The sequence below is a fragment of the Diplodia seriata genome (assembly GCF_021436955.1).
Source record: "Diplodia seriata strain FDS-637 chromosome Unknown scaffold_3, whole genome shotgun sequence".
In the NCBI taxonomy this organism is placed as follows: Eukaryota; Fungi; Ascomycota; class Dothideomycetes; order Botryosphaeriales; family Botryosphaeriaceae; genus Diplodia; species Diplodia seriata.
The window spans coordinates 2,975,699-2,999,735 of record NW_027117310.1 but is presented as its reverse complement, the minus strand read 5'-3'; the positions used below and the strand labels follow the sequence as shown (position 1 = coordinate 2,999,735).

General features: G+C 52.5%; 8 protein-coding genes across 8 annotated transcripts; 3 read left to right on the top strand and 5 right to left on the bottom strand.

Annotated features, from left to right (window-relative positions):
• Nucleotides 1-4,506: 4,506 nt before the first annotated feature.
• On the top strand, nt 4,507-5,856 carry SLS55_003606 (uncharacterized protein; the record flags this gene model as incomplete). Its single annotated transcript, XM_066775077.1, has 2 exons — nt 4,507-5,618; nt 5,673-5,856. 2 exons carry the CDS (start codon nt 4,507-4,509, stop codon nt 5,854-5,856), a joined length of 1,296 nt encoding a protein of 431 aa, XP_066635196.1.
• A 653-nt stretch (nt 5,857-6,509) lies between these two features.
• On the bottom strand, nt 6,510-9,809 carry VPS45 (vacuolar protein sorting-associated protein 45; the record flags this gene model as incomplete). Its single annotated transcript, XM_066775076.1, has 8 exons — nt 6,510-6,718; nt 6,785-7,134; nt 7,198-7,309; nt 7,984-8,476; nt 8,524-8,844; nt 8,895-9,513; nt 9,575-9,639; nt 9,696-9,809. 8 exons carry the CDS (start codon nt 9,807-9,809, stop codon nt 6,510-6,512), a joined length of 2,283 nt encoding a protein of 760 aa, XP_066635195.1.
• A 784-nt stretch (nt 9,810-10,593) lies between these two features.
• Nucleotides 10,594-11,472, top strand: SLS55_003604 (uncharacterized protein; the record flags this gene model as incomplete). Its single annotated transcript, XM_066775075.1, has 3 exons — nt 10,594-10,641; nt 10,695-10,979; nt 11,044-11,472. 3 exons carry the CDS (start codon nt 10,594-10,596, stop codon nt 11,470-11,472), a joined length of 762 nt encoding a protein of 253 aa, XP_066635194.1.
• Nucleotides 11,473-12,991: 1,519 nt separating this feature from the next.
• SMI1 (Cell wall assembly regulator) lies at nt 12,992-14,565 on the bottom strand (the record flags this gene model as incomplete). Its single annotated transcript, XM_066775074.1, has 2 exons — nt 12,992-14,498; nt 14,549-14,565. 2 exons carry the CDS (start codon nt 14,563-14,565, stop codon nt 12,992-12,994), a joined length of 1,524 nt encoding a protein of 507 aa, XP_066635193.1.
• Nucleotides 14,566-16,275: 1,710 nt separating this feature from the next.
• On the bottom strand, nt 16,276-17,343 carry CSH1_1 (CSG1/SUR1-like protein; the record flags this gene model as incomplete). Its single annotated transcript, XM_066775073.1, has 1 exon — nt 16,276-17,343. The coding sequence occupies one exon, from the start codon at nt 17,341-17,343 to the stop codon at nt 16,276-16,278; it is 1,068 nt and encodes a 355-aa protein (XP_066635192.1).
• Nucleotides 17,344-18,203: 860 nt separating this feature from the next.
• SLS55_003601 (uncharacterized protein) lies at nt 18,204-19,672 on the bottom strand (the record flags this gene model as incomplete). The annotated part of the gene is made up of 5 exons (XM_066775072.1): nt 18,204-18,883; nt 18,933-18,971; nt 19,249-19,294; nt 19,345-19,482; nt 19,625-19,672. 5 exons carry the CDS (start codon nt 19,670-19,672, stop codon nt 18,204-18,206), a joined length of 951 nt encoding a protein of 316 aa, XP_066635191.1.
• A 535-nt stretch (nt 19,673-20,207) lies between these two features.
• SLS55_003600 (uncharacterized protein) lies at nt 20,208-20,760 on the bottom strand (the record flags this gene model as incomplete). Its single annotated transcript, XM_066775071.1, has 2 exons — nt 20,208-20,501; nt 20,560-20,760. The coding sequence occupies 2 exons, from the start codon at nt 20,758-20,760 to the stop codon at nt 20,208-20,210; spliced, it is 495 nt and encodes a 164-aa protein (XP_066635190.1).
• Nucleotides 20,761-21,232: 472 nt separating this feature from the next.
• GAL83 (galactose metabolism-related protein) lies at nt 21,233-22,992 on the top strand (the record flags this gene model as incomplete). Its single annotated transcript, XM_066775070.1, has 3 exons — nt 21,233-22,011; nt 22,114-22,853; nt 22,967-22,992. 3 exons carry the CDS (start codon nt 21,233-21,235, stop codon nt 22,990-22,992), a joined length of 1,545 nt encoding a protein of 514 aa, XP_066635189.1.
• Nucleotides 22,993-24,037: the final 1,045 nt, after the last annotated feature.

Sequence of the window (24,037 nt, the reverse complement as noted above, 5' to 3'; positions counted from 1 at the left end):
GAGAAGAGCTCGTACGCGATAAGAATAAGATTTTTTTTCGAAGAAAGAGAGATCGTAGTAATAATAAACTCGTTCTTATTTCGCTAGTTCGAGAATATCTTATTAAAGACGTTACGTAGGTTAAACGATAAGAGATTTTCGATCTTTATAGCTAAAATAAGAACTACTTAACGAATAGTTCTCTTAAACGCGAAAGTCTTCTACGCGAGATTCTTCTACTTTTTCTCTAAAATAAAGATAAACCCGTTCGCGTTTATCGAGGCCTTTATCGCTATAGAGGCGTACGTAAACGTCGGCTAGCTCGATACTACGATAGGCCTCTACGTAAGGCGAACTAATTATATATTCGCGTATATAGGCCTCTACGAGGGCTACTTTAAGAAAAAGATAGCGGTAGGCTTTAAGAGAATTCTCATAGTTTTTATAAGATTTATCGCGGTCTTTTCTAAGGCCCGTATTTATATAGCGAGAATTAAGCCGACTTTATTCGCGGTTTTTTTAGTTTTAATATACTATCGTATAATCTCGATTAGATTTAAAATAGACCTCTATTCTTTTTTAGCCTTCGAGAGGTTCGCGGCTATAATAAAAAGACTAAGAGATTAATTAATAGTCTTTTATATAATTTTTAACGAAAGTATTATACTTTTCTCGCTTTCTTCGTAGTAGATAAAGCGAAAGATAGATAGTTTACTTTTTTTTTTTATCGAAAGAGTCGAAATAACTATCGAAACGCGCCGTTTAAGTAGATCTTCTTAAACGAAGAGTTCTTTTATTTATTTAAAGGTTAAAGACTTTAAAATAGCGATTCTTAATAGTAGAATAGGCGTAGTTAGAAGTTTCTCGAAGTTTTCTATAGCCGTATCTATAGCCTTAAAGTTCTCTACCTATACTAAGAGAAGTAGGGTAGAATTCGAAAGAAAAGAATTCTACTTTAAAGAAGCTATTTTAGGTTTAAAAGAGAAATTTCTAAGCTCTTTCTAAAAGAAAAACGTATAGAGAGAAGTATAAATAGAAGAGAAAAACTAGAAATAAATTACCGGCTTTAATTTCGTCTAAACTAAGCCGTAAATAAAAGAAGTCCGAATCGAAGTAGAGGTTTTTCTTAATTACTTACTCTTTAAAAGTAAACGAAGAGGTCGATAGAGCTAATATAGACGTTAAAGATTTTAGAGGGCCGAGAGATATCTTAGCGTAAAGCTTAGACTACTTAAGTTATCTATATACGTAAAACTCTTTAGTAAGGCCTAAGAAAGAGGCTTTTAGTAGGCTTTAGAGTAGAATTTTCGGGCGTAGAAAAGAGCTATCGTAATATAACTTTAAAAACAAATTTCTTAGTATCGTATAATACTCTATATATAATTTAGTGCGAATTCGAGTAATTTTTAAGGGTAAAGAAGGCTACGAAGCCTTAGCTAGCCTAGTACTATCTAAAATATCTCTTCTTCTACGTACTACGCGATAGCGCGTACGTCTATAAAGCTAAGAATCGAGATTCTAGCTAAAAGAATCGAGAACTTTCGAATAGTATCGGTCTTAGCGTAATTCTTAAGGATTAAATTCGAAGGTTATTACGTTATTTAGCTAAAAAGCTAAGAAATAGAGAAAATACTATCTCTCTAAAATAATATCTTAACTATAAGAACGTTCTAAATAACGAGTATATCGATCGACTCGCTAAAAGCGCTACGAAGTACTCTATTAGAAGGGCTTCTACTTTTTTAAGCTTCTATTAAAGTAAGATTAAGTAGAAGATTTATAAAGAGTAGAAAAAGAAGCTTAAATTAGCGACGAACTTACTCTATAAACGTATCTTCGATTTAGAGATAGAGCGGCGGCTTAAATCTTCTACGAAAGTTAAAGAAATAGCCTTCGTCTTCTACTAGCTAAAGATTAGATATAAATACTTTAAGTTCTATCTTTACCGCCTCGACTACGCCGAAAACGACTAGTATAGATATAGCCGTACGACTAAATAAATATCGCGCTATCTACTTTTCTTTTATTCTCTTTATAGAGACTCTTAGATTCTCTTAAAAGACGAGCTAAAGAAGAATTAACTTAAACTATCGAATCTCTTTTTTTTAACTCTAAAAGCGAGCTTAACGGCTAAGTTCTTAGAATAAATAAAGATTACTACTAGGCGGTAGTAATTAAACGACTTATCTAACGAGATCTAAATACGTATCGCTAAACACTCGTTTATATTTATCTTTTTTATATTTTTTTCTTTAGCTTCTTCTCGTTCTTAGCGCGTTTACCGCGTTCGATTTAAAGTAAAAACGGGCAAGAACCGAAGAAAAACGGCTAAATAGCGGGTATTTAAGCTAAAGTAGCCGTTTCTACTAGTATCTACGGCTATCTAGTATAGTTAGTAACTAAGCTAACGGGGCTAAAAAGTCGAGATTTAAATTCTAATCGAGTAACCTCTATTTAGAGCCCTTTTCTAGTTTCTAAATTTAGAAGTAAAGTTATATAGCTAGTTTACTAGTAGTAATACTTCGACTAGTTATAATAAATAGTAAGCGAGTATTAATCTTCGATAGAAGAAAGCTAAATAAATTTAATTAGTCGAAAAGACTCTCTCTAAAGAGAACTTACTTACTATACTTTTTTTTCTTTATTTTATTATTTTTTTAGTTCTCGCTTCGTTTTCTTTATTATTTTCTTAACTTTTTATACGCTTTTTATTTCTTCTTAAGCTTTTAAGCGTACCGTTTCTAGTACTCTTCTAGAATCTTTCTTCGGCATATATATATTTAGATATATAGATAGAAGCGAATTCTTCTAGAGAGATTCTATCTTTAATAGTCTAAGACTCTAAAAAGACGTTAAACTAAATAAATAAATAAATAAATAAATAAATCTACTTTCTCTTCTTTTTTCTTAGCTTAGAAACTTTATTCTTTAGTATCTACTTTAACTCTACTTAGTAATAGTCGTAATACTATCTATTCTAAGTATAAAATATTCTTCTTTAAAAAGTAATAGAAGTAGAAAAAGTACTAGATCGCGATAAGACTAAAATCTTCTTCTATAAGCCTTCTAAAGTAGAGAGCTAATCGCTATTTATATAAGTAAAACGCCTACGCGGCGATTTAATCTCTTTAGTACTAGTATAAGACTTACTATACGCCTCGTTACCTCTATACGGCTTCTACTACTAAGACCTAGTAGTAGAAGCTTAATAAGTTTAATATATAGATAAATAAAAACTCGTAGCTAGCGATATTAGATAATAAACTATAATAATATTTTAAGTAGTCGTATAAGCCGACGCCTTATAGTTTAATCTAGTAGTAGATAAATCGTAAGTATAAGTACTCGATTTTTAGTAAGATAGTATTAAATCTACTAGTAGTATTTATAATAAGCTTAGATAAGCGTTTTATAACGATATTAATATATATTAACGTATACTTTACTAATTAAAGATAGAATACGAGCGTATCTTCTTATCTATAAACTAGCTTATAACGAAGACTTATTCGCGAACGAAGGCTAGTATAGCGAAGATATTTAAATATATAAAATACTAGCATCGTAAAGGCCTCGCGAACGTTAAATTCTAGTATCTTATCGGCTATCTACTATCTAAAGAAATACTAGTAAATAAGAAGAAGAAAGAGACGAAGAAAAAAATAGCGAAGAAGATATAATAAAATTATATTAGTATATATACGCGGTAATAAAGAATAATATCGACCTTAATACTATACTAAGAACTTACGATACGGCACGTACGTACGACGATATAAGTAGCTATAAGTAGCTATAAGTAGCGGCGGGGCTTAATACTATACTAAGTATCGCGACATAGCTAGAGCTTAAGTAACCTTATTCTAAGCTAATCGCGCGCGCGATTGCTTATGTAATAACTAATCGCGCGCGCGATTGCTTATATAATATTAGTCCTAAGCCAATCGCGCGCGCGATTGGCTTAGGACGGACGATCGGACACCCTGGTGCTGAACGGCTTGTCGCGCGACCACGAAGGGCTGTCCCTCACCGCTTACGCAGACATCTTCTGGTCTATTGCACAGTACTCGAATCCACCCAAGGTTCACGAGGATGGCTCTCACGTTGGTCAGAGTGATGTGAGATTCATTGAACCGCCTTCTCAACACCCTGAAGGCTTCAGTAGCTCACAGAATCAAGTCCCCGAGGATCCGCTGGCGGCCTACCTTGGAATTCTTCCGCCGTTCGCCTGTCCCGATCTTGTTCAGTCCTTCGACGAGTGGTCAGTGGGCAATTTGTAGCAGCGAGCCGGAAACCGGAAACGGGAGCGCTAGTCCATAAAGGGTAATACGGTCCGTACTCCATGCTGTCGTCTCACTATCAGGGCGCATCCCGCATCTCAGCCAGTCGCATCATGACAGCACTGCTCCTTCTTCAGGAAATGCGGTCCGTGTAAGCACATATGTGTTTCGCCTACGTTGAGGGGAAGGTGATTGACCTAATCTCTCTCCTCCGCATCGCTCTCCATACCCTGACCTTTCGCAAACCATGGTTTCTTCAACGCAGCCCACCAAAGCCGACCGGGTGCTTGTCGTGGGTGCCGGAGTCTTTGGCCTCTCAATTGCTTTAGAACTATCGGAGCGTGGATATCGCAACGTCACTGTCCTCGACCGTTACCCGCCGCCAGCCATTGACGGTTCCAGCGTGGATATCTCGCGGGTCGTCCGTAATGACTACGCCGACCCCACATATGCTCGCATGGCCAAGGAAGCAATGTACCTATGGGAATCTGACTATCCGGAATGGTTCCATCGCTGCGGGACTATCCTGCTGTCCTCACAAAACAGCAAGTATGTCTCCGCATCTCTGGAGAACCTGAAGCAGACGTCTCAGACCTACGAGGAATTTAATGGCACAATCGAGCTGAGAAGGCTATTCCCCAGCTTTCAAGGCGACATCAAAGGTGTCTCTGGTTACACCAATCCCACAGGCAGCTGGGCCAATGCTGCAGGATCCATAGGGGCCTTGGCCAAGAAGTGCGCACTCAACGGGGTGAGCTTCATGACTGGACCCAAGGGCACCGCACTCTCGCTGGATACCTCCTCCGATGGGCAAATCCGGGGCGTCATCACAGCAGACGGGCTAGTAGTCCCAGCCCATCGTGTCATCATCGCGACGGGCGCCTGGACAAACCAGCTGGTCGACATGAAAAAAGCCGTCGTCGCGACCGGCCAGCCGATCGGATGCATTCAACTCACCGAGGACGAAGCGATCCAACTGCAAGACGCCCCGGTGATGATGGAATTCGACACCGGCTGCGCGACCTTCCCGCCGACGCCGGACACGCGGGTGCTCAAAATCATTCGGCACGGGTGGGGATACGGGAGGCCTGTTGATATCAGCCTTGGTGGAAGTAACGGCACTAGAGAGGTTGTTTCCTCGCCGCCACTCGAGCGGCGCGGACGGACGACCTCCTTCCTCCCGGCCGATGCGGACGATGGATTGCGCGAAGGACTCAGGAAGCTGTGGCCGAAGTTCGCTGATCGCGAGTGGGCTAGCACTAGGCTCTGCTGGTATTGCGACACGGTCGACGGTGACTTTATCTTCGACAACCACCCTGACTTCCAGGGTGTCTTTCTCGCGACGGGTGGTAGTGGACAGTAAGTCTTTTCCCGCTGCTAGTCCTAATCGATGGAAGGCTAACGTGGGAACAGTGCGTTCAAGTTCTTGCCGGTCATTGGCACATATATTGCGGACTGCTTTGAGGGCACTGCGAGTGCTGAGCTGAGGGAGAAGTGGGCTTTCAGAAGTGGGACGAGTGCCGACTTCGACGGCGATGGGAGTAGAGGAGGGCCGAAACGGAGGATGCTCGATCCTTCTGAGATTTCCAGGCTATGAGGAAATGTCTGTGGCATCAAGAGCTGCTGGTAACATACTGATGCCCATCTGCGAATACTTCAGACGAACCTCAATCCAGGATCTTCAGGGTTCATGCACGTAACCCAAAGCGGCAGAAGATCATTTGCAACTTCAAACGTCTGGGTGCGGACTTTTCCAAAGATACTATCAGATTGGGGGTTATCTGGGCGGAGTAGTTGCGCGAGGGCGAGGTTGGTGAGCTCGGTATCTGTGGCGTATGTGGATCACCGGTTACGCTTTCTTCACTTCATTTTCAGCAACCCAGCTTCTTCCCCGCGTTCGAAACCCGTAGTTAGCTTCTGCCATTTCTGACTCTCACCGCTTCAGAGAATCCACCTTGACTCTCATTAGTACCGCAGTGCCTCTCACCCAGCTGACCATTCCGTATTGCTAAGACATTGGAGCGACATCGTTCCACTGATTACATGATCGCCATGTCACCAAACTGCTTATCATCGTATATGGCTCATCCGAGAGTGTGGAGGTGCTCGTCGTGATGCTTGGCGTGGTGGTGCTTGCCGGTTTTCAAATCATTTTACTTCAAACCCCCACCTTGCCCAAGACCACGTTTCGACCAGAATCATCTCTTATAAGAATGCACTGAAACAAGAACCACAATACGAAGTGACCTTTCAAGCCTTAACATGCTCATCAAACCATCTCACAGCTTGCAGAAAAGCCTGTTCCTTGGCAAACTTGACATCCCTCTTCTTAAGATCGCCACGCGTGGCAAACCCATGCGCCGTACCCGAGTACAGCGCCAGCTGGTACGTCGCCCGCATCTCCGCGAGGATATCCTCGGATTCACGGCGCTTCTCGGTCGGAAAGATGTAATCGTCCTCTTTCGAAAAGACACAAGTTCAGCAAAACGGGCACTTCAACGGACGGCATTCGAATCCAAACTCACCGGCCGCGGCAATGCTCAAGGGGCGCGTGATGCCCTTGAGCTCGTCGGCGTCCACAAAGGACGGATGGGCGACGAAGCCGGCATCGATACGCTCGCCGCCGTGCAAGTTGCGCACCACGTACTTGGCGCCGAAGCAGTAGCCGACGCCGCCGACGCGCTCGCACCCGAGGCCGCCGCGGCCGCGCATCGCGTGCAAAACGGCGGCGACGATCGGGTCGACGGCGGCCGGTTGGTGCTTTGCCCTCCACGCCTGGAAGTCGAAGCCGTCGAGGTTGGCCGGCGCCGGGTCGCCGTCGAAGAGGTCGGGCATGACGACGAAGTAGCCGTTGGCGGCGAGCTGGTCGGCGATCCTGTATGTGCAATGGAGAGAGCTGATGAGCACCATTCTATTTCACACGCATGTGGGGTGGGACTTGGATGTCACCCACAGCTGGGGGTTGATGGACGCGTGGCCGAAGACGTCGGTGAGTACCAAGACGGCGTTACGGGTGCTTCTGTCCTCGGGATAGGCGACATAGGAGCTGACTGCATGCAGGTCAATCCGAAGCCCATATTGAGTCAAGAGACCCCCCACGTACTGCCCCCGATTTTATCCATCTTGCCGGTAGCCTGGCCTTCATGCTTGACGCCTTGGATGCAGCATTGTCCCGGTGGAAACGAGGCCATTATTGAGTATGTGAAATCGATGTTAGCTGTGATGGTAGTGTTGGGCCCTGAAAGTGGGTGGTGCGGGGTGAACCGGCGAAGCTACGTAAAGCGACGGTGCCGGGTAAACTGTACCATCTCTCCCTGCAGATTCAAAGCCGAATAGAAGGAATCACTACCCACGTGGAAAGGGCAAAGTCAACCCTAAGAACAGTAACAATCTCATAGCACATGGATGCTGGCACGGTGTTGCATTGAGAAAAAAAAATAAAAACAGAGCAAGCGCTAAAGGCAATTTGCTTGTGCGCTATGCATACCGCCTGTCTTGAGACCCTGTGACCTGCCATGGCAGGTGCTACAATACTAACCCCCAACGCCGTGCTACGCCATCTTTTCGTATGCTCATTACCTCCCAATTTCTCTTCGCAATCGTCCGGCGGCTGTGGTTGGGGCAGGCTCGGGCCAAGACTGAACAGCATCCTCAACCTCTTCCAGAAAAGACATGCTGTTGTGTATCGATGTTCCACCAAGGACCACCCTCACGCCGGGCGAACTGGCATTGACCTGCGCAACCATCTTCGCTTCCTCATAAGTCGCACCGCCCACCATGAAGATGATTATGTCCTGCGGTTTGTCTCTGGTGGTGCCACCGCCATCGACGAAGGGGTACAAGTGGTCGCGCAAACGACCCTTGATAAGATCCTGGAGTGTACCCTCCAATCTTGGCGAGTGCTGCGTGTAGACGTTTTCCACGCCTTTGAGGCCTTTGAACCGGTTTTGTGCATTGCTGAATAGAGAGCCAGACTGGAATAGATCGGGGATGCCCGTTGTGCCGGATGTTGTAGCCTGCAAAGACTGGTGGTAGTGCAGGAGCTTGTTGATCAAGTCAATTCGATGGCGAGACAGATTGCCAGCCACGGCGAGAAGATCAAGCAACATGGGGATCGAATTAGACGGGTGCTTGTGATATCGGAGCGCATAGATTGCAGTGAGGCGAAGCTTGTTGTCGGGTGGTATCGAGGGATTGGAAATGAGTTGTTGTAGTTGCTGCCAGATGTTAGCTGTGAACTTGGTGAGATATAGGACCCACCAACCTTGACATCGTTGGAATGGTTTTCGTTGCAAGCTAGGCTCTGCTCCAGCTCACTAACGTCCAGAAGGTGATCTTCTCCAACGCGCCGGCTCAGTTCTCCCACAAGCGTGACGTGCTTGGTGACGTTGCCGGACAACTTGCGGAATTCCGGATAGTCCTCAACGAAGCGCTTCATATCGGTAATGGACTCCAACTGGAGGCTGCCTTGTTGCTTGGATGCGAATTGCTCGACATAATCCTTGGCGTTTTGACCAAGATCTCCAAAGTTGAGATACATGTTCTTTTTGAAGAACGGGTCCTGATCTTGTGACAGGGTTATTTCCTAAGCGACGATTAGCAGAGCAGTGGTACCGGTTACGTTTGGCATCCCACCTTAAGTTCCGGCCGAATATCAGGTACGTCGCTCAGGTCGACCCTGCCATTTTTTATGCCCATAAGTTCGTGCACCATAGCTTGGTATGTCCACTGAGTGAGCAACGGGGTGACCGGGTCGTCTCTTCTGTCCACTAGGAGCAGGATGGGAGGGGTGTCTGTTTTGCGAAAATCGAACAATTGCTCTTCCTGGGTCATCTGGTAGCGGACCTCAGTCGCCAGCTTCTTGGTCAGTAGACTGTCCTTTTGATAGCGTATCATAGGCCTCTTCTTCATTGACAGCAACAGGGCGATGATGCCCTCGGTAGAACGCTGCAGAGCATCCGGGTTCCACAAGTCTGGGTTGGTGCTCCATATCCTGTGCTGCAGATTGAGCGACATTAGGTCGGGATTGACGACCAGGAAATCGGCAAAGTACTCGTGCACGGCGCGCACGACTTCATGGTCGTCGGCTTCGGCTAGACGTTCGAGCGAGGACTTGCGTATGATGTTGCTGAAGTAGATGTTGTATTCGCCGTACTTGGGCTCGCGCAACTCGTCGATGAGGAATTGGATGGATTCGGGCGAGGGCCGGACGAAGCACAGGCAGCGCAGGTGGCGCATCTTCTCGCGCGTCTGGCTGTCGAGGCGGCTTGTTCTCAGTCAGCGGGGGCCGAGGTTGGCACGGGCTTTGGACGCACTCGGTGAGGTAGACTTCATGGCTGAGCAGGGCTGACTGGGTGGTGGCGGTCGAGACGATGGGAACCTTTGTCGCATCAGCAAGGGGCGCACTGCTGCTGGCGGGCGAGGCGACGGACCTACCGTCTCGCTGTCGAGCAGTAGTATCTTCATCTTGGCCGGCTGGGAGCCAGTGGAGCTGTCGCCGGCCGACACCATCTTGGTGATGTAGCCCGACACGGACTGAACGATATCCATGGTGGGCTGGGGCAGCGCCGGCGCGCTGGAGTTCACGATGCTATGGCGGAAGGCGTAACAGTCGAGGCGAACGGCGGGGTTGCATGGGTTGGGCTGAAGCTGTGTGCCTGGAGCCGCACAGCTGTCCCTCGTCGCTGCCGATCGCGGCACCTGCGCCGCCAAGCGCTACGTAAGCCACATCCACCACTCACTCATCCAACCACCTCTTCGACTGAAGGTCATCGAGACGCAAGCGGGATTGGTATCATTGATCCTACACCATATCTACGAGCTTCATTGGCAGCCGCTCTCGCCTCGATTCGGGCGCTCCTTGGGAGGCGGGAACAGTTTGTTTTGCCTTTGTCGACTTTGAGACCATGACCGCCTATGCCAAGGTATTGAGCTCTCTCAGGATGCCTCAGTCTCGTTTGGCTGTACCATTCTTTGTAGGGTAGACTTGCTGACCCATATCCCGGAATGCTGCAAACGCAAGCCTCGGGGGGGGACTAATGCTCTTAATAACTCTGCATGTCTGGGTTCCGTCCATACTCCGTTAAGTCCGCGACGGCACCCGTTGAGGAAAAAGAGCCACGCTCGGTTGCATTGGTAGACAGATTTCCTATAACAGCAAGATGACGTCATGGATATTCACTCTCCACCACCCCGCTTTACGCTTGAACATAAGCGTGGCCATAACCATAGGTACAAGCGACAGCACGCGTAGCACTGGCGTTGGAGATTGCGCTGCAGACCTCGCTACAGCTCCACGGCTCTACAATACTCCTTAGGCACGCTGGTCCCAACAATGGCTCCATCAGGACTCGCAATCCTCATCGGCGCAGGCCCGAATACCGTAAGCTTCAATCCATCCGCTGGCCCTTGCGTGCAGTCTCTAATGATTTCAAGGGCGCCGGCATAGCTCGCATCCTTGCGCATCCCTCTCACGGTAACCTCGCCGTCGCACTTCTCGCCCGACGCCCTGAGCCTCTTCAGGAGCTGGCCAGCAGTCTCCGCTCTTCCAATCCAGGAGCCGTGCTCGAAGCATTCCCCACCGACACATCGCCTGACTCTTTGAAGAACACTTTCTCTGATATCGAAAAGCATCCTTCGTTCAAGGACTTGAAGCTCCGCCTGGCAATCTACAGCGTCAAGCATAGCAGCAAGAAGCCCTTCCTTGAAGAGACTTATGAGGTATTTCACAAAACAAACATCCCAATTGCACATGTCAAGCCTGATTGACTGATCGTCCCCCTAGGACTTCACCGAGTCTCTCGAAACGTACGTCGGCGGGGCCTTCACCTTCGCGCAGGAATCCATCAAGCGCCTCTTCGCCGACCACGGCGACACTCCGCTCGCCTCGGGCGGCGCGAAGAAGGGCACTCTGATCTTCACCGGTACGCTCGGAGCGCTGCGCTGCTCCGCCCACTTTGCGGCCTACGGCGCCGGGCGCGCGTCGGTGCGGCAGCTGGCGCAGACGCTGGCCCGCGAGATGTCGGAGAAAGGGATACACGTCGCCCACACCATTGCCAACGGCGCCATCGCCGACGCATCCGGCGACGACCAGCGTGCCGGCAGGAAGATGAGCGCCGACTCCGTCGGCAAGACGTATCTCTGGCTACATCAGCAGGAGCCCGACCTGTGGACCCACGAGCTGGACATGCGGCCCGCCTGCGAGAAATTCTAAAGCGTTTGGGTGTGTGGTACAGATAGAGTAGGCCCATGTAGCTGGGATAACGTAAGAAGAGCATCCGCGCTTGCTCCTTGACTCATTCAGCCTTCCCCCATTCGCTTCTCCCAAGGGTTCTAGAAGAGCGGTAGGGCCGCATATAGGGGTGTTAAAGGGGACGGCTGGACGACCGTGCCACACGCGCCTATCGGGTGCTCAGACGCGGAATCCACCGCAACCGCTCTCCTGTTCCTTGCACCACAGACCCCCGTCTCGTCCGACGGTAGAGCGGTACGGAACGAAGAGAGGTGTCTGTGTACAGGCCGTCGGCTCCAACTGCGTGGGCAAACGTGCACGTCGCTTACCCACCCATGTCCCGGCGCACCCGCATCTCTAACCGCCGGCCAATATGCCTCACGTCCTGAACAGGCCTCCCGCAGTGAATTGCAGAGAACTTTGCCTTTTTCCAAATTCGTCGTACTAGAGAGACTGCACCCGCATACGTACTCATGTGACTGTGGGATTCTACGTCTACATGATTTGAACGATTTCAAAATTTAAATCTACAACCCTACCAAGTTGCTTCAAATGCCCATGCATGAAGGCGTAAAATCCTTCGCGGAACACACAGACGACAAAATTTGCTGAACCCCAGCAGGCTTTCGCCGTTTGGTGGTTTTGATATTCCTCATTTCCATAACAACCGTCCAATAAAAAAAAAAGAAAGATTCCCAATTAATCTACAATACCCTGATACCAACGTTGCTGCCACTGCTTCGAAACTGCACCTCGTGGGAAAGGAACCGACGGACTTGTGTTATCTATCACTGCTGCTGCTAATACAACTACACATCGCGCAAATTTAAAAGGGCGCCGGGGAGCTAGAAGAAGAAGCAGAGCTAACAAATCAAACCAAAGCAGAGGGCAGCTTTGAAGAAAGCGCCGAGCACCAGTTGACCGCCATCGTCAACGATTGCGGCAACCGGAGATGAAGTAGAAACAAGACTGGCTCGCTTGCTGACTGATATAAAGCTTGACTGAACTCCGATTAGCCAAGCAGAAACCCACAGCTTTGCAAAATCGAAAGCAAAAGCACCAATGCAAGTTGAAAGGGAAGGAAAAAGCTCAGGTCCGCTAAGCAGCCCATGCTCGCCCCGCCAAAGACGGAGCCGAGAAAGCGAACGCAGCAGCAGCAGCAATAGAAGCGGCCCGTCTGGTCAGGTCAAAAAGGCTTGCTTGTTGGAAATTGCAAACCGTTGAAGCAGATTAGTGCGCTCCTGCCAGGGAAAACGAAGAAATTGTTGCCGACGATTTTGATGATGCACCTTGGATGTTTCCCCGTACAAGCAGACGTAAGGACATAACCCACTCCTCCCCCAGCTCTCATGATGAGATTCGTCGTTGCTTCGATCACCGTCGTCAACTGCCAAACCCAACTCCGAAGATGTGTCTTTAATGTATCATTTGCTCTTGTAATCCGTAATGTAAGACATGGCCGCTCGTGGCAAGCTTTGGACCATGGAGAGAGGCGAGACACTTATATCTCGACAGTCTTCATCTCTTCCGACGACACCACGCTCTTACCCTTGCCCTTTTCGCTGCCGTTCTCCTTGTCGCTCTCCATGCTGTTCTTCTGAGTTGCGTTGTTGGAGTTGAGGTCAGAACTGGGCCGCGGCGTGTTCATCTCGATGAGCTTCTCCTCGTCCGTGTGGACCTTGACCGGCTGGGGCGCCTCCTCTGCCACACGTGCCAAGGGACTCGAGATGGGCACACGAGGGCTAGTGCCGTTCCTGCTGAGCCTGTGAGGGGAGCGACCCCTATCTTCGCCACCAGAGGCAGGGCTACCATACGGGCTGGTTCCGTTGGAGGCAGGAGGGGCGTTGGGGTTGATGGAGAGCGTGCTCTGAGGCCTTCTCTTGGGCTTGCGACCATACTTCTGGTCGGAACGCCAGCGGAGAATTTCAAGGTACGGAGGCTCAACGTTCTGCTTCTCGAAAATCTTGAGCTTCATGTCCAGGGTTTCCTCGTCGACGTATGTCTTATCGGAGACCAAGTCGTCCGCGAATTGAGCGAGGAACGCGGCCCAAGAACGAGCGACGACGTACTTGGTGTCGTAGTCGCGGCCGAAAATGATAACCTGTCCCCACTTTCCAGCGGGGCCAGGCGCGAGATCGACAGCAATGCAGTTTCCACCCCAGTCGCGGGCGAGAGGAATCCAGGCGGGGTGGGAATAGGCCTTCTGAATTGCGTTGGGCGGCTGCGAGTCCTGACGCGAGAGCAAATCCTGTCTCCACATGGGATTGTTGGCCTTATCGACCGGTGCCGGGGAGGACGAGGGGCCAGCAACGGCCTTGATCGGCACCTGCGGAGGCTGGTACGAGGGCTGGGCCGAGAGAACATCATCATTGACCTTGCGCCAGTTGCCATATTCCATGACTATCTCTTCGCAGTCCAGAATCATGCACCCGAAAAACAAGCCTGTCGGCAGGCCACCACGCTCCTGGCCATCGTGAATCTGCAGCGACTCGCGCACCTCAACGGGCAAAGTAACGTCCAGGATGTGCTCGAGCTCATTGACATCGTTGTGAGTGGCACCCTCGCACATGTTGTCCCAAAGCTCCACAAAGCGATCCTCAAGCCACCGATCAATGCGCTTCCACGAGTGGCCGACCGGCGGAGGCGGCGGAAGACCGTCGCTGAAGCTCTGCATCTGGATCTCACCCGAGTTGACACCGTCTATCGAGGGGTTTTCGTCGGGCGGACGAGCCATGCTGGAACGCATCCCGGGCGAGTATGGCGACGAAGGGGACATGGGGGCGCGGGGCGAGTTGACGAAGCCGTTGGCGGCGGGCTCGTCCTGGGCGTAGGGCGAGTTGAAGTCGGTACGAGACTCCATTGCGCTAGTTGCGACGGAGGTGAGCGGCGTATGACGGCTCTGGGGAAGCGGGACATGCTGGCCGGTGCGGAAAGGAGAATCGTGGGAGGCGTGGCGGTCGTTGGAGGTCATGGTGTGCCAGAAGTCGCGCCACGCGGAGGTGAGCATGCTGCAGGGCGATTAGTAGCTGGCTAGAGGGTTGGGCCAAGGGGGACGTACTTGGGCTTTTCAGCCATGGCGGGCAGGTTGCTGGAGCGAGCGTTTGACGCGGCGAGAGCGAGTGTCGGCGTTCAATGCAGGCTCATACGGGGCGGCACGCGTGAGCGAAAGAGGGCGCTGACGTGGAGGTTGCCGGTGTGGTGGTGAAGAAAGTTGGCTTGGGGCGTGGTGCAGCACAGGGGAAGGGTCGCGCCAAGAAGCGACGACGCTGCCCCGATCTGCGCGGTTGGACTTTGGGCTACGGGGCGTGCGCGGCGAGGGAGCCGTGGGAAATGCTTGGCCCGGCCGGGTGGTGCTTGTGCGCGAGCGCTCTGCTGGGATTTGGCGCGAAGCCGTTTGCTGCGCAGTGGTGTTTTAGTAGGGAGGCATGCGAGGACCGCGGTGTGTGTCTGGTTCGCGCGCTGTTTACCTCGTCGCGCGAAGCTGCCGCCCGCCAGCCGCCCCCTAAGCCGCCGCAGTCGCGCCCGGCAGCCCGTAAAAATAGCACGGCAAGCGGTGGGCGGCCTGCCTGCTGTTCCTGTGCCGCCGACTATCACGCTGCTATTGCCGGCTCGCGACACCGTTGATATCACTCGCCGATGATCGTGTGTTTCAAGTGGTTCTACGGGCGCGCCGCTGGCTGATCGGTCCCTGTGAGGCGGCGGCCGCCAGCCAACCTCGTCGTGCGCCAGCAGCCTCCCTGCATGCTGGTGGCAACCCCAAACCTGACTCTCCGGCACCCCAGCCTGCTGCACCGCCGCCTGTCCACGAGCAGCACAAGATTCGAGAGATTCCACCCGCCGCACATCCGCTTGGCGCGCTAACGCTCTCGTATCTCGGAGCAATCCCCCGCCGATTGCTCGCGACCGGGGTCGCCCAGTGCCGACCCGCCAAACCGCCATCTCTAACGGGTTTGCGCATCTCATCATTTGGCTGGGGCGATTGTCGCCGCTGGCGCAGGGGATTCCCCGCCGCAGGAACCTGTCGTCCACTGCTTCAATTTACCGCTGATTAGCATTATTGCAATGACGCATGATGACAAGCGCCTGCCGTCTCACCGCTCCCAAAGTGTCTGCCGACCGCCGATTACGATAACAGTTGCGATGGATTGCAATCCATCACCCAGCCTCGGGAATTACTCGCCCAAACGAACTTTTGTTCTTTTTCCAACACACGTTTCTTACTTCAATGTCTTAAACTTGTCCATCTATTATTGCTTGGTAGCGGCGCTTTGCCACCGGGACTCGTCATCAATAGGCAAAAAGGTCGGGTTATTACAAGCATCCATAATGGAGTGATTCATTGAACGGGCGTTAAAGTTTGCCTTCGGGCTTGGTGCATATAAAACCTGGCAGGTAAAAAGTTGGGGGCTTCTGTCTCCCCGAAAAAATGCGAAGTCTCTCTTGACTACGAGCACCTCGTCGTGTGTCTGAGGAAAGAGTTTAGGGTCTCTGTATACCCCGAATCGTCGACTTCTTTGCAGTCACGCCAGAACGCCTGACAAATAGACAACTTCTCAAACAGCCCTTTTTTTGGTTGCTGGGCCGGGATGCCCGCCTTTCCTCTTATCTGAGCACTTCCGCCAACGCCAAAACGCTAAGTTCGTGATCGACTGTACAACGAAGGTAATATAAGAAGATTATCGAAGAATGGCAGTTCCAGTCATAAACACCGCCGTATTAAATCTCAGTATTGGGTTTCATGGGTCGACATTGATGATTGGAGAATTGAATGTGGTTGTCCAAGTATTAGACCTTGTGGTGATCATCGTCCTTACGACCAACAAGCTCGTACTCGGCATCTCCGGAGCGGCGCGTCCTCGGAATAGGCAGGAAGCGGGCGATCCCACCTCTCCTGCTCTGATGGGACATGCAACGGTATGTCCACCAGAGGCTTCCGATGACGGAAAACCCAATGATGAATCCAAGGACTGTGAGGAAGAACCAGTGGCGGGCCATCTGTAGAAAAAGGACGTTAATTGGTAACTCAATATACTTTGACGCAAGGTGACGTACCCAGAAAATAAGCTTCACGTCTCCACCATGCCAGCTGTTGCCAAGATGGTGCGTGAAGAAGCTCCATGGGTGGTTGTTGTACTCGTCGGGGAACAGGATGCGGATCTCAGCATCCTCGGCAGCCGCGGCGCCCTCGTTGATGTAGTGCCTCCAGATGACGCTTAGGAAGAGCGGACCAGTCGAGCCCATGACGGTGATGTAGGGAAGCAACCAGTTGCGGTTGTATCTTGGCAGCGCATCGATGACCTTGAGGAAGAAGGGATGTCGCGGGACAGCGCCCATGGCGTCGTTGGATACACCGGTGGGAACGGTGCGGCGAAGCCAGCTTGGGTACGAGAGGAGGGGGTCCAGGCGGCGGTTGCAGCCATCGTCGAGATCAATGTAGATGCCGCCGAAGTGCGCGAGCACGAAATAGCGAATCGAATCGGCACGCTGGATGGGGAACTCGTAGCCGTCAAAGGTCTCCAAGAACCATGGGTACTCGGCGGCGATGAACTCGCGAGACTTCTTGTCCGTCCATAGCTTGTACTCGTAGTCCTCGTGCAGATCGATGCAGCTCTGCTGAGCCTCCTGCCAGCGCTCTGGGATGCTCTCGTTGATGTAGGTCTGGTGGATGATCTTGGGGATCAATTGGGGCCGCTCGCTGATGGCGCCCGAGTTAGGGGCCGGGAGCTCAGCGCGCGAGATGCGGTCCTCGGAGCCATCGACGACAAGAAGCTCGAGAAGGGTCCAGACGTTGCGGACGAGCACGCCGATGACGATGAGGTTTATGACGAGGAAAATAAGCACGCCCTTGCGCATGGTGAAAGCGGTGTGGAGTGGGGTGGCGTGGAATTAAAATGCCGTACGGGGTAGTGGAACGGTGCAGCAGGTCGACGGGACCGGGGCAGGCGCGAGGTGCGATTAAGAAGCCGGTAGGAGATCAAGCCATGGGCGAGAGCGCGGTGAAGAACCGGAGAAGGAGAGGACTGACCCACGGCGTGAAGGAGAGGTGAACAAGCTGGCCAAGGAGGGCGGCGGTGCAGGCTGGAGCAGCGCACATCTGAACCGAAATTAGGCGCGCTTGCGGGTCTAGTGCCGCTGGGGCTCAGCTTGCGCGCGCGCGGAGCCTTGGGCCAGGGCCCAGGGCCCCAGAAAAAAATATCGCCTTGCGAAACCCGTTGACTGCAGCGCCGCCTGCTGCGACTCTGCGCGCCCGCGTTGCCTCGCATTCGCTGTCTCACGCTGCACCGGATGGGTGGTGTGCTCTATCTCCTTGCCGCGGCTCGTGCGTTGCCGAGCGTTTGGCGCTGTGAGGCCAAGGTGACGCGGCCGCTACGAAACGCCATCGCATTCTGCCTTACCCGTGACAACTCGCGTGTCCGTGTTCGTACCCGCCGCGCGCTATGCAAGAGACAAGCCGTCTTACGACGCTGCTACGCCGGCAAACGGTCAGTTTCACAGCCGTTCCGCCGCTTCCGGCCTCGAAACCACGCCTGGTCATCACGACTTCCATGAAGTATGCTATTCCGATAAATGCATTGTGCGGTGCTCTAGTAGAGAAGAGGCATCATGCCGCCGCTTCGCCGTAACCCATGATAAAATGACCAAGTTGGCTCCCAACGCCGCGCTGAAGCAAATCACGTCTGTCGGTCGGACAAGGAGAACGGTCTTCGACCATCTCATCCTGTCCGCTGACGTTTAGCTTGACCATAGGGTCCTCCGCCCTCTCGAAGTCGCTTCCTCTCCATCTCCTCCCGCATGATTCTTTCTGCTTCGCTCATCTTCTTCGGCTGCTCCTTGACAACAACCTTCTTGCTAGCGAGAGGGTTCTTCTTCGACGAAAACACGTTCTTGGGCTTGCCGTTACCCAATCCCATTGAGAATGCTGGCTTCGCCGGGGCGCCAGCAGCAGCACCCCCTTTCTTCTCCTCCTGTACCGGTTCCTTGATAGCATCCGTTTGAGACTCCATAGACGGGGGCTGGGATAGACCGGCGGGTTGAGGTGGGCTTGGTGTTTTCGCGACTGACGGCTTGAGGTTCAATTGGATCTTCTCTCCATCCTTCCTTTGCAGCTGTGTCTCCTCATCGTGCCGTTCAGCATCCACCTTGGCTTCGGCGCGCGCTTTCTCCACCTGCTCTTGGATCATGCGCTGCTCGCGCTCCTCATCGCCCTTCTCCTGCCGTTCCTTTTTGCGAATGGCGTCCTGGCGCCGCAGGGCCTCCGGGCTGTTGTCGATCCATGAAACACAAAGACCGTTGCCCTTCTCGTCCTCGGATACACGACAGATGCCTTCCCGGCCTAGGTATTTACCGAACTCGGTAAGCGAGGGCCATTTTGTGGCGTTCATATGGATGTGTTCTGTGAATAATCAGATATGCAAATTTGGTCAGAATAGAGTGAGTTTTACCCTTATTACGAATGTATTCCTGGTAGAAATGGTTGAGGTCTATTCGAGGCAGATGTTAGTATACGTTGCGTATATCTCTTTTGTCAGTAAGGTCCCGGTATGCGCCTCGTCGTGGCTTAGCCATGTTTGAAACCCACAATATGATGGGAATGACTAGCTCGGGTTGCATCATATCCACTGGTCCGTCGGCTGTTGCAAGTGGATTCTGCGAAGACTGGATTGCAGATGTCTTCGGCGACTGTGCAGGGATGATGATCCAAAGGACGTCGCCGGACCTCATCGACTGAAGAGATAACGAAGGTTTCGATTTACTTACTTGTTGTCTTTTCCCCATGAGCTGTCCTAAGCAACAGCAAGAAGTCCTATGCACTACATTAGCAAATTCTCGAACGGAGAGCTAGACAGTACAAACCTTTTCGAACTGGCGCGAGAAATCGTTTATAGCCTTACGAGGATCTTCCCCGATGATCATGAGCTGCCGGATATGACTCTCTGACTGCGTATGGCATTTGAATCCATTCTCATCACGGCATCTGACGGGGTTCGTAAGCTGTTGTTGGTACAATCTGGCGTTCCTCAAACTTACTGTTTTTCGCACGCTTGGCAGTACCTTCACGTGGCAAGTCAGAAGGTGATTCTTCACTGTGAGGACCCTTGCTTATTGTGGAGACAGCTTGAGTTCAGTGACTTACCATCTGAGCCGCTGTAGTCCCTTGGACTTCATCTTGTTGGCTTGCCATTTCGTGGATCCAACTTCAGCGCGCCCCATTTTCGCAGACGCTGAGTGAAGCTCGTGAAGCTCGTGAAGGGTGGAGCCGTCGAAGAAGTTGGTGTCGGTAGTGGCTAGAGCTGTCAGAAGCCGCGGTGAGAAGTGGTGCTTGCGTTGTCGAAGGAAATGGTGGCGACGTCCGACTTGGGTAGACGTCGGTGGAGTCGCGCGGGTCCGTGCTGACTCAGGGTCACGCTGACTTAAGCATATCTTATCTTGATCTTGATCATCTCTGCCCAATGCAATTATCATTGCTTTGGGAAACATGACGTATGCAAAGTAGATATGGATGTTGCAGAGTGTATGCGTACAAGCTCGCAAAGAACGATGCTCTCATGGAATCAGGTGACGTGTATGATGGAGAGCTGTTCGTAAAGCCGGAACCACGCTCCTGATCATTTCAAAAATCACGGGAAAGCAGACACATGCGGCCGAGGCCGTCATCAGGTCAAATCTGTACTTGATACAGGCGTAGGAGGGTTTGAGCGGCTCATGATTGATCGTGTTCAATAATCTGCGCCGTCCTCTCCCAGGATTGTCTGGGATAGCAGGTCTCGCTTCTTGGATGGCGCATTTCCTCTCAATCGTCCCGAGCTGTCTGTTGACACAGGTGCGCCGATTTTCCTTTGGGAAGCCTTCTTCCTGCGCCGGGCAGCTCTATACTCTGCAGCAGTGGCCCCAGAGAACTCCTCGTGCGAGTCAAGATTCAAGGCGGTCTTTAGCACACTGAAGCTGAGATAGAGCATACCGCCGGTGGTAACACCAACAATGCCCGCGACGCCAAGATAGACATAGAGGGTCTGATGGTGCAATCAGATGGGAAACGGACGGGGGAAGTGCGCACAGAAACCGGCTTACCTCTAGCTTCGCGAGCATGACGAAGGGGAAAACAACAGCGTGCCAAGTAAAATGCGCAAGGTAGATGAAGGGCAGAAGGACGAATTGCAGGGCATAGTAGAGCGGCGACAGGATGGTGAGAAGGGCGCGCAGGATGACGGAGGCGGGCACGACTAGCAGATAGTAGGGCACAGCCAGCAGCAAGGCGGTACTGTCGTCCATGGCGGGCTGCGGGACGGGCGTGTGCAGCGGGTTTGGATTTGGATCAACGGGCGTGGAGCCTGGATAGGTCAGGTGTCATCTGGACTCGCGGGCCAGGGAACATACCGGAGAGGTGCAGATGACCTCAGAGCAGGTCGCGAAGTGAGCAGTCCTCACGCCGGTCACATCGTCAAGGCGCCTTCAGACGGGGGTGGAGGCCGCGGGAGGATGGTGATTGCCTGGAGCTGGATCGGCAGACGCGGCGCTCCTCCTGGGGCAGAGGGACCCGCTGCGAGAGCCCTGGCCTCCGCAACTCGCCCACTGCTGCACCGCACGCACATCGCCCGCCCAGGTCACAGGCCCATGACGAGGCCCGCCTTTGGCTGCCGCACCGCCATAGCAGACTCGGATCGGACTCGCTGCCCGCTGCCCGCTGCCCGCTGCCCGCTGCCGCCCGGCCCCAGGACGCGCGCCGCGAGACACAGCGTGAGCGATGGGCAATAACCCCTCGTCGTCCCGCCAGAGCACCAGCTCGCCCCAGGGCCCGCCGATAAGCAACCAAGCGGTGAACAATGTGCGCAGAGAACCGCGTCGCCGCGAGTCCATCCAGGCCCTCTCCAACGCCAAAGCCAGCGCTGCCCCGCCCTCCGCGAGCCTCGAGAGTGCAACTGCACACTCGACCGCCGCCAGGCCGCTCCGCCCCGACTCGCGCGGCCGCGCCCACTCGGTAGCCACACCGACGCTCAAGCCGCACGATATTGCCACGCTCGAGAGAATGGGCAGCGGCCAGAGCCATGAGAAGGACCAGCGCGAGCCCTCGCCGCCACCGCCAGAGCCCTCGCCTCTCACCCAGCCCGTCGACGTGCCGCAGTCGGCCGCCCGCGCGCCCTCGTCTTCGCCGCCCGACGCAGGCGAGGCGCCGTCGTCGCAGTCGGATGCCTACCACACGCAAGCCGCAACATTTGCGCGTCCGCCGCGGCTGCCGCTGCCCATTGAGGAGGAGGTTCACACGCCCGGGTCGCCCATCATCTCACCCGCCGACCTGACGGCCCCAATCGACCCGGAGAGCATCGACGGCGTGCTTCCCCGCCGCACCTCGGTCCTGAGCAGCACCACCGCCGACGAGGACGAGGTGGTAGACGACAACTTCGACACCGAGGGCGGTCTGCGGCCAGCCGTCCCCACCGTCGTCGAGTGGCTGGGCCCCGGAGAGAAGGTCTACGTCACCGGCACATTTGCAGGATGGAATAAGAAGTTTCGACTGCACAAGAAGTAAGTGCGCGCTTTTGGTGACACTGCGGCGCTGCCCCCAATGCTGCCTCATGTCTCACGCCAGGTTACCTGAGTTACACCAGATACTGACAAGGCCTACAGCGGATCGAGCAAACATAAGGATGCTTTCTCCGCCATCATCCACCTGCAGCCCGGCACCCATCACCTCAAATTCCTCGTCGACAACGAGATGCAGCTCTCTCCCGAGCTGCCCACAGCTGTCGACTTCACCAACATCCTTGTCAACTACCTGGAAGTGTCTCCGGACGATATCCCGCAGGTCCAGGAACCTCAGCCCACCGCTCCTGTCGATATCCCTGGACATCCGCGCCCAGAAGATGAGAAACCAGAGGCGCAAGCACCTGAAGGCGTCTATCCGCCTCAAATAATACCTCCTTCGCCCGACCTCCGACAGATTCCGCAGACAAACCCGCCGGCTTCGGAGACGCCAGCCGCAGTAACCAGCAGCAATCCTGTCCCTGTGGCCCCGGCGCCTCCGAAGCAGTACCACTGTGTAATCCCACAGTACTTGGCCGATCTGGATGCGGAAGAAGAGTCGAGCAAATTCGCACGGGCGAGCGCAGCTTTGAACACCACGCCGCCGCCGCCGTCCCTCCCTGTGATGCTCAGCAAGAGTATTCTCAACGGAAGCATGCCTATGAAGGACGACAGCAGCGTGCTAAACATGCCCAACCACACTGTGCTCAATCATCTTGCCACAAGCAGCATCAAACATAATGTGCTGGCGACCAGCGCAACGACGCGGTACAAGCGAAAGGCATGTCCACCCTTGTTGACCAATGTCACTGCACGCCCTGGATTCAAGAAATGCACTAGGGAGCGTATGCTAACAAGAAACAGTTTCTTACGACTATCATGTACAAGCCAACGAGTGACACCGGGGAATAATAAGTCTCTCGGTGTGAACATTGCTTCACTGATCTAATCATCACAGAATTTTTCCTCGCGAGCCCGGCATAGCGATAGTGACATCTGATCACGATTGACGGCGCTGTTGCGTACCGCCATGGCGACAGAGCCCGCGATCGACAAGCCGCAGGTCCTGTGAATGGACGCGTCGGAGACAACCGATGGCATCTCGGCAGGAAATACTACCCGCTTGGGATTGGCAAAGGGTGGCTGGACACCACGATCGATGCATTTAAAGCAGAAGAACGAAGAATAATGGGGCGCGATTACGACGAGGCTACGCCGATGGTGCTATTGTTTTGCTTCTTCTAAATGCCATTTGAATATAAAAATTGAGAACGCGAGCGCATATACCCCTGCCATCAAAGGTTGACGGCCGCGAAAAGACTTTGGCCTGCGGACGCAATTGGCACTGCAGTGTAAGTAATTTGACTTTTTTTTTTTTCATTTTCCTTCGACAAAGGGGGTTGATAAAAAGAAAACAAGGGCATCAAGGTGGCACGCGTCGCTTTCCAGCCTTCGTTCTGGTTGTGGCTCGAAGCATTCCTTTCCTTAACCAACCTTCTATCCCTATCATCATGCTGCCGTCATTTTTACTCGTCCTTCTATTTCTGTGTAAGAACGGCGGCCTTTCCCATTGCGGAAACATTTCCTGCACTGGCCATGAAGAATTAAGGCTTGTATAATTGTGCAGCAGTCGACAACCATCGCAGGAGCAGTGTCTGAGTGCGTTTGTTTGTGAGAGATGCAAGGAATTTAGCGTCCGCTGGGCAGGGCGAAAAGCTGAGAGGCTGGTGAGAAGGGCAGCGACCAGAAGGGGACAACCAGTCTTGGCGCGGATCGCTTACGTGACGGGAGCGAAGCCAGAGGCGGCGACGCGGCCCAGGTTCCTTGCCAAACGGGCTCCCACCCTAAGCCAGCCCGGTCGCCCATCCGCCCGCGCCCCCTACTCACACACACACTGCGCAGCGCTGCGACCGGCGAACTACCGTATCGCCCCAACACACCGACTTCATCAAGAACTGCCCCAAAACCCATCGCAAAACTCCCGGAAAAGTCGCAAACCGACATTTGAGCGACTGAAATTTCGCCTGAC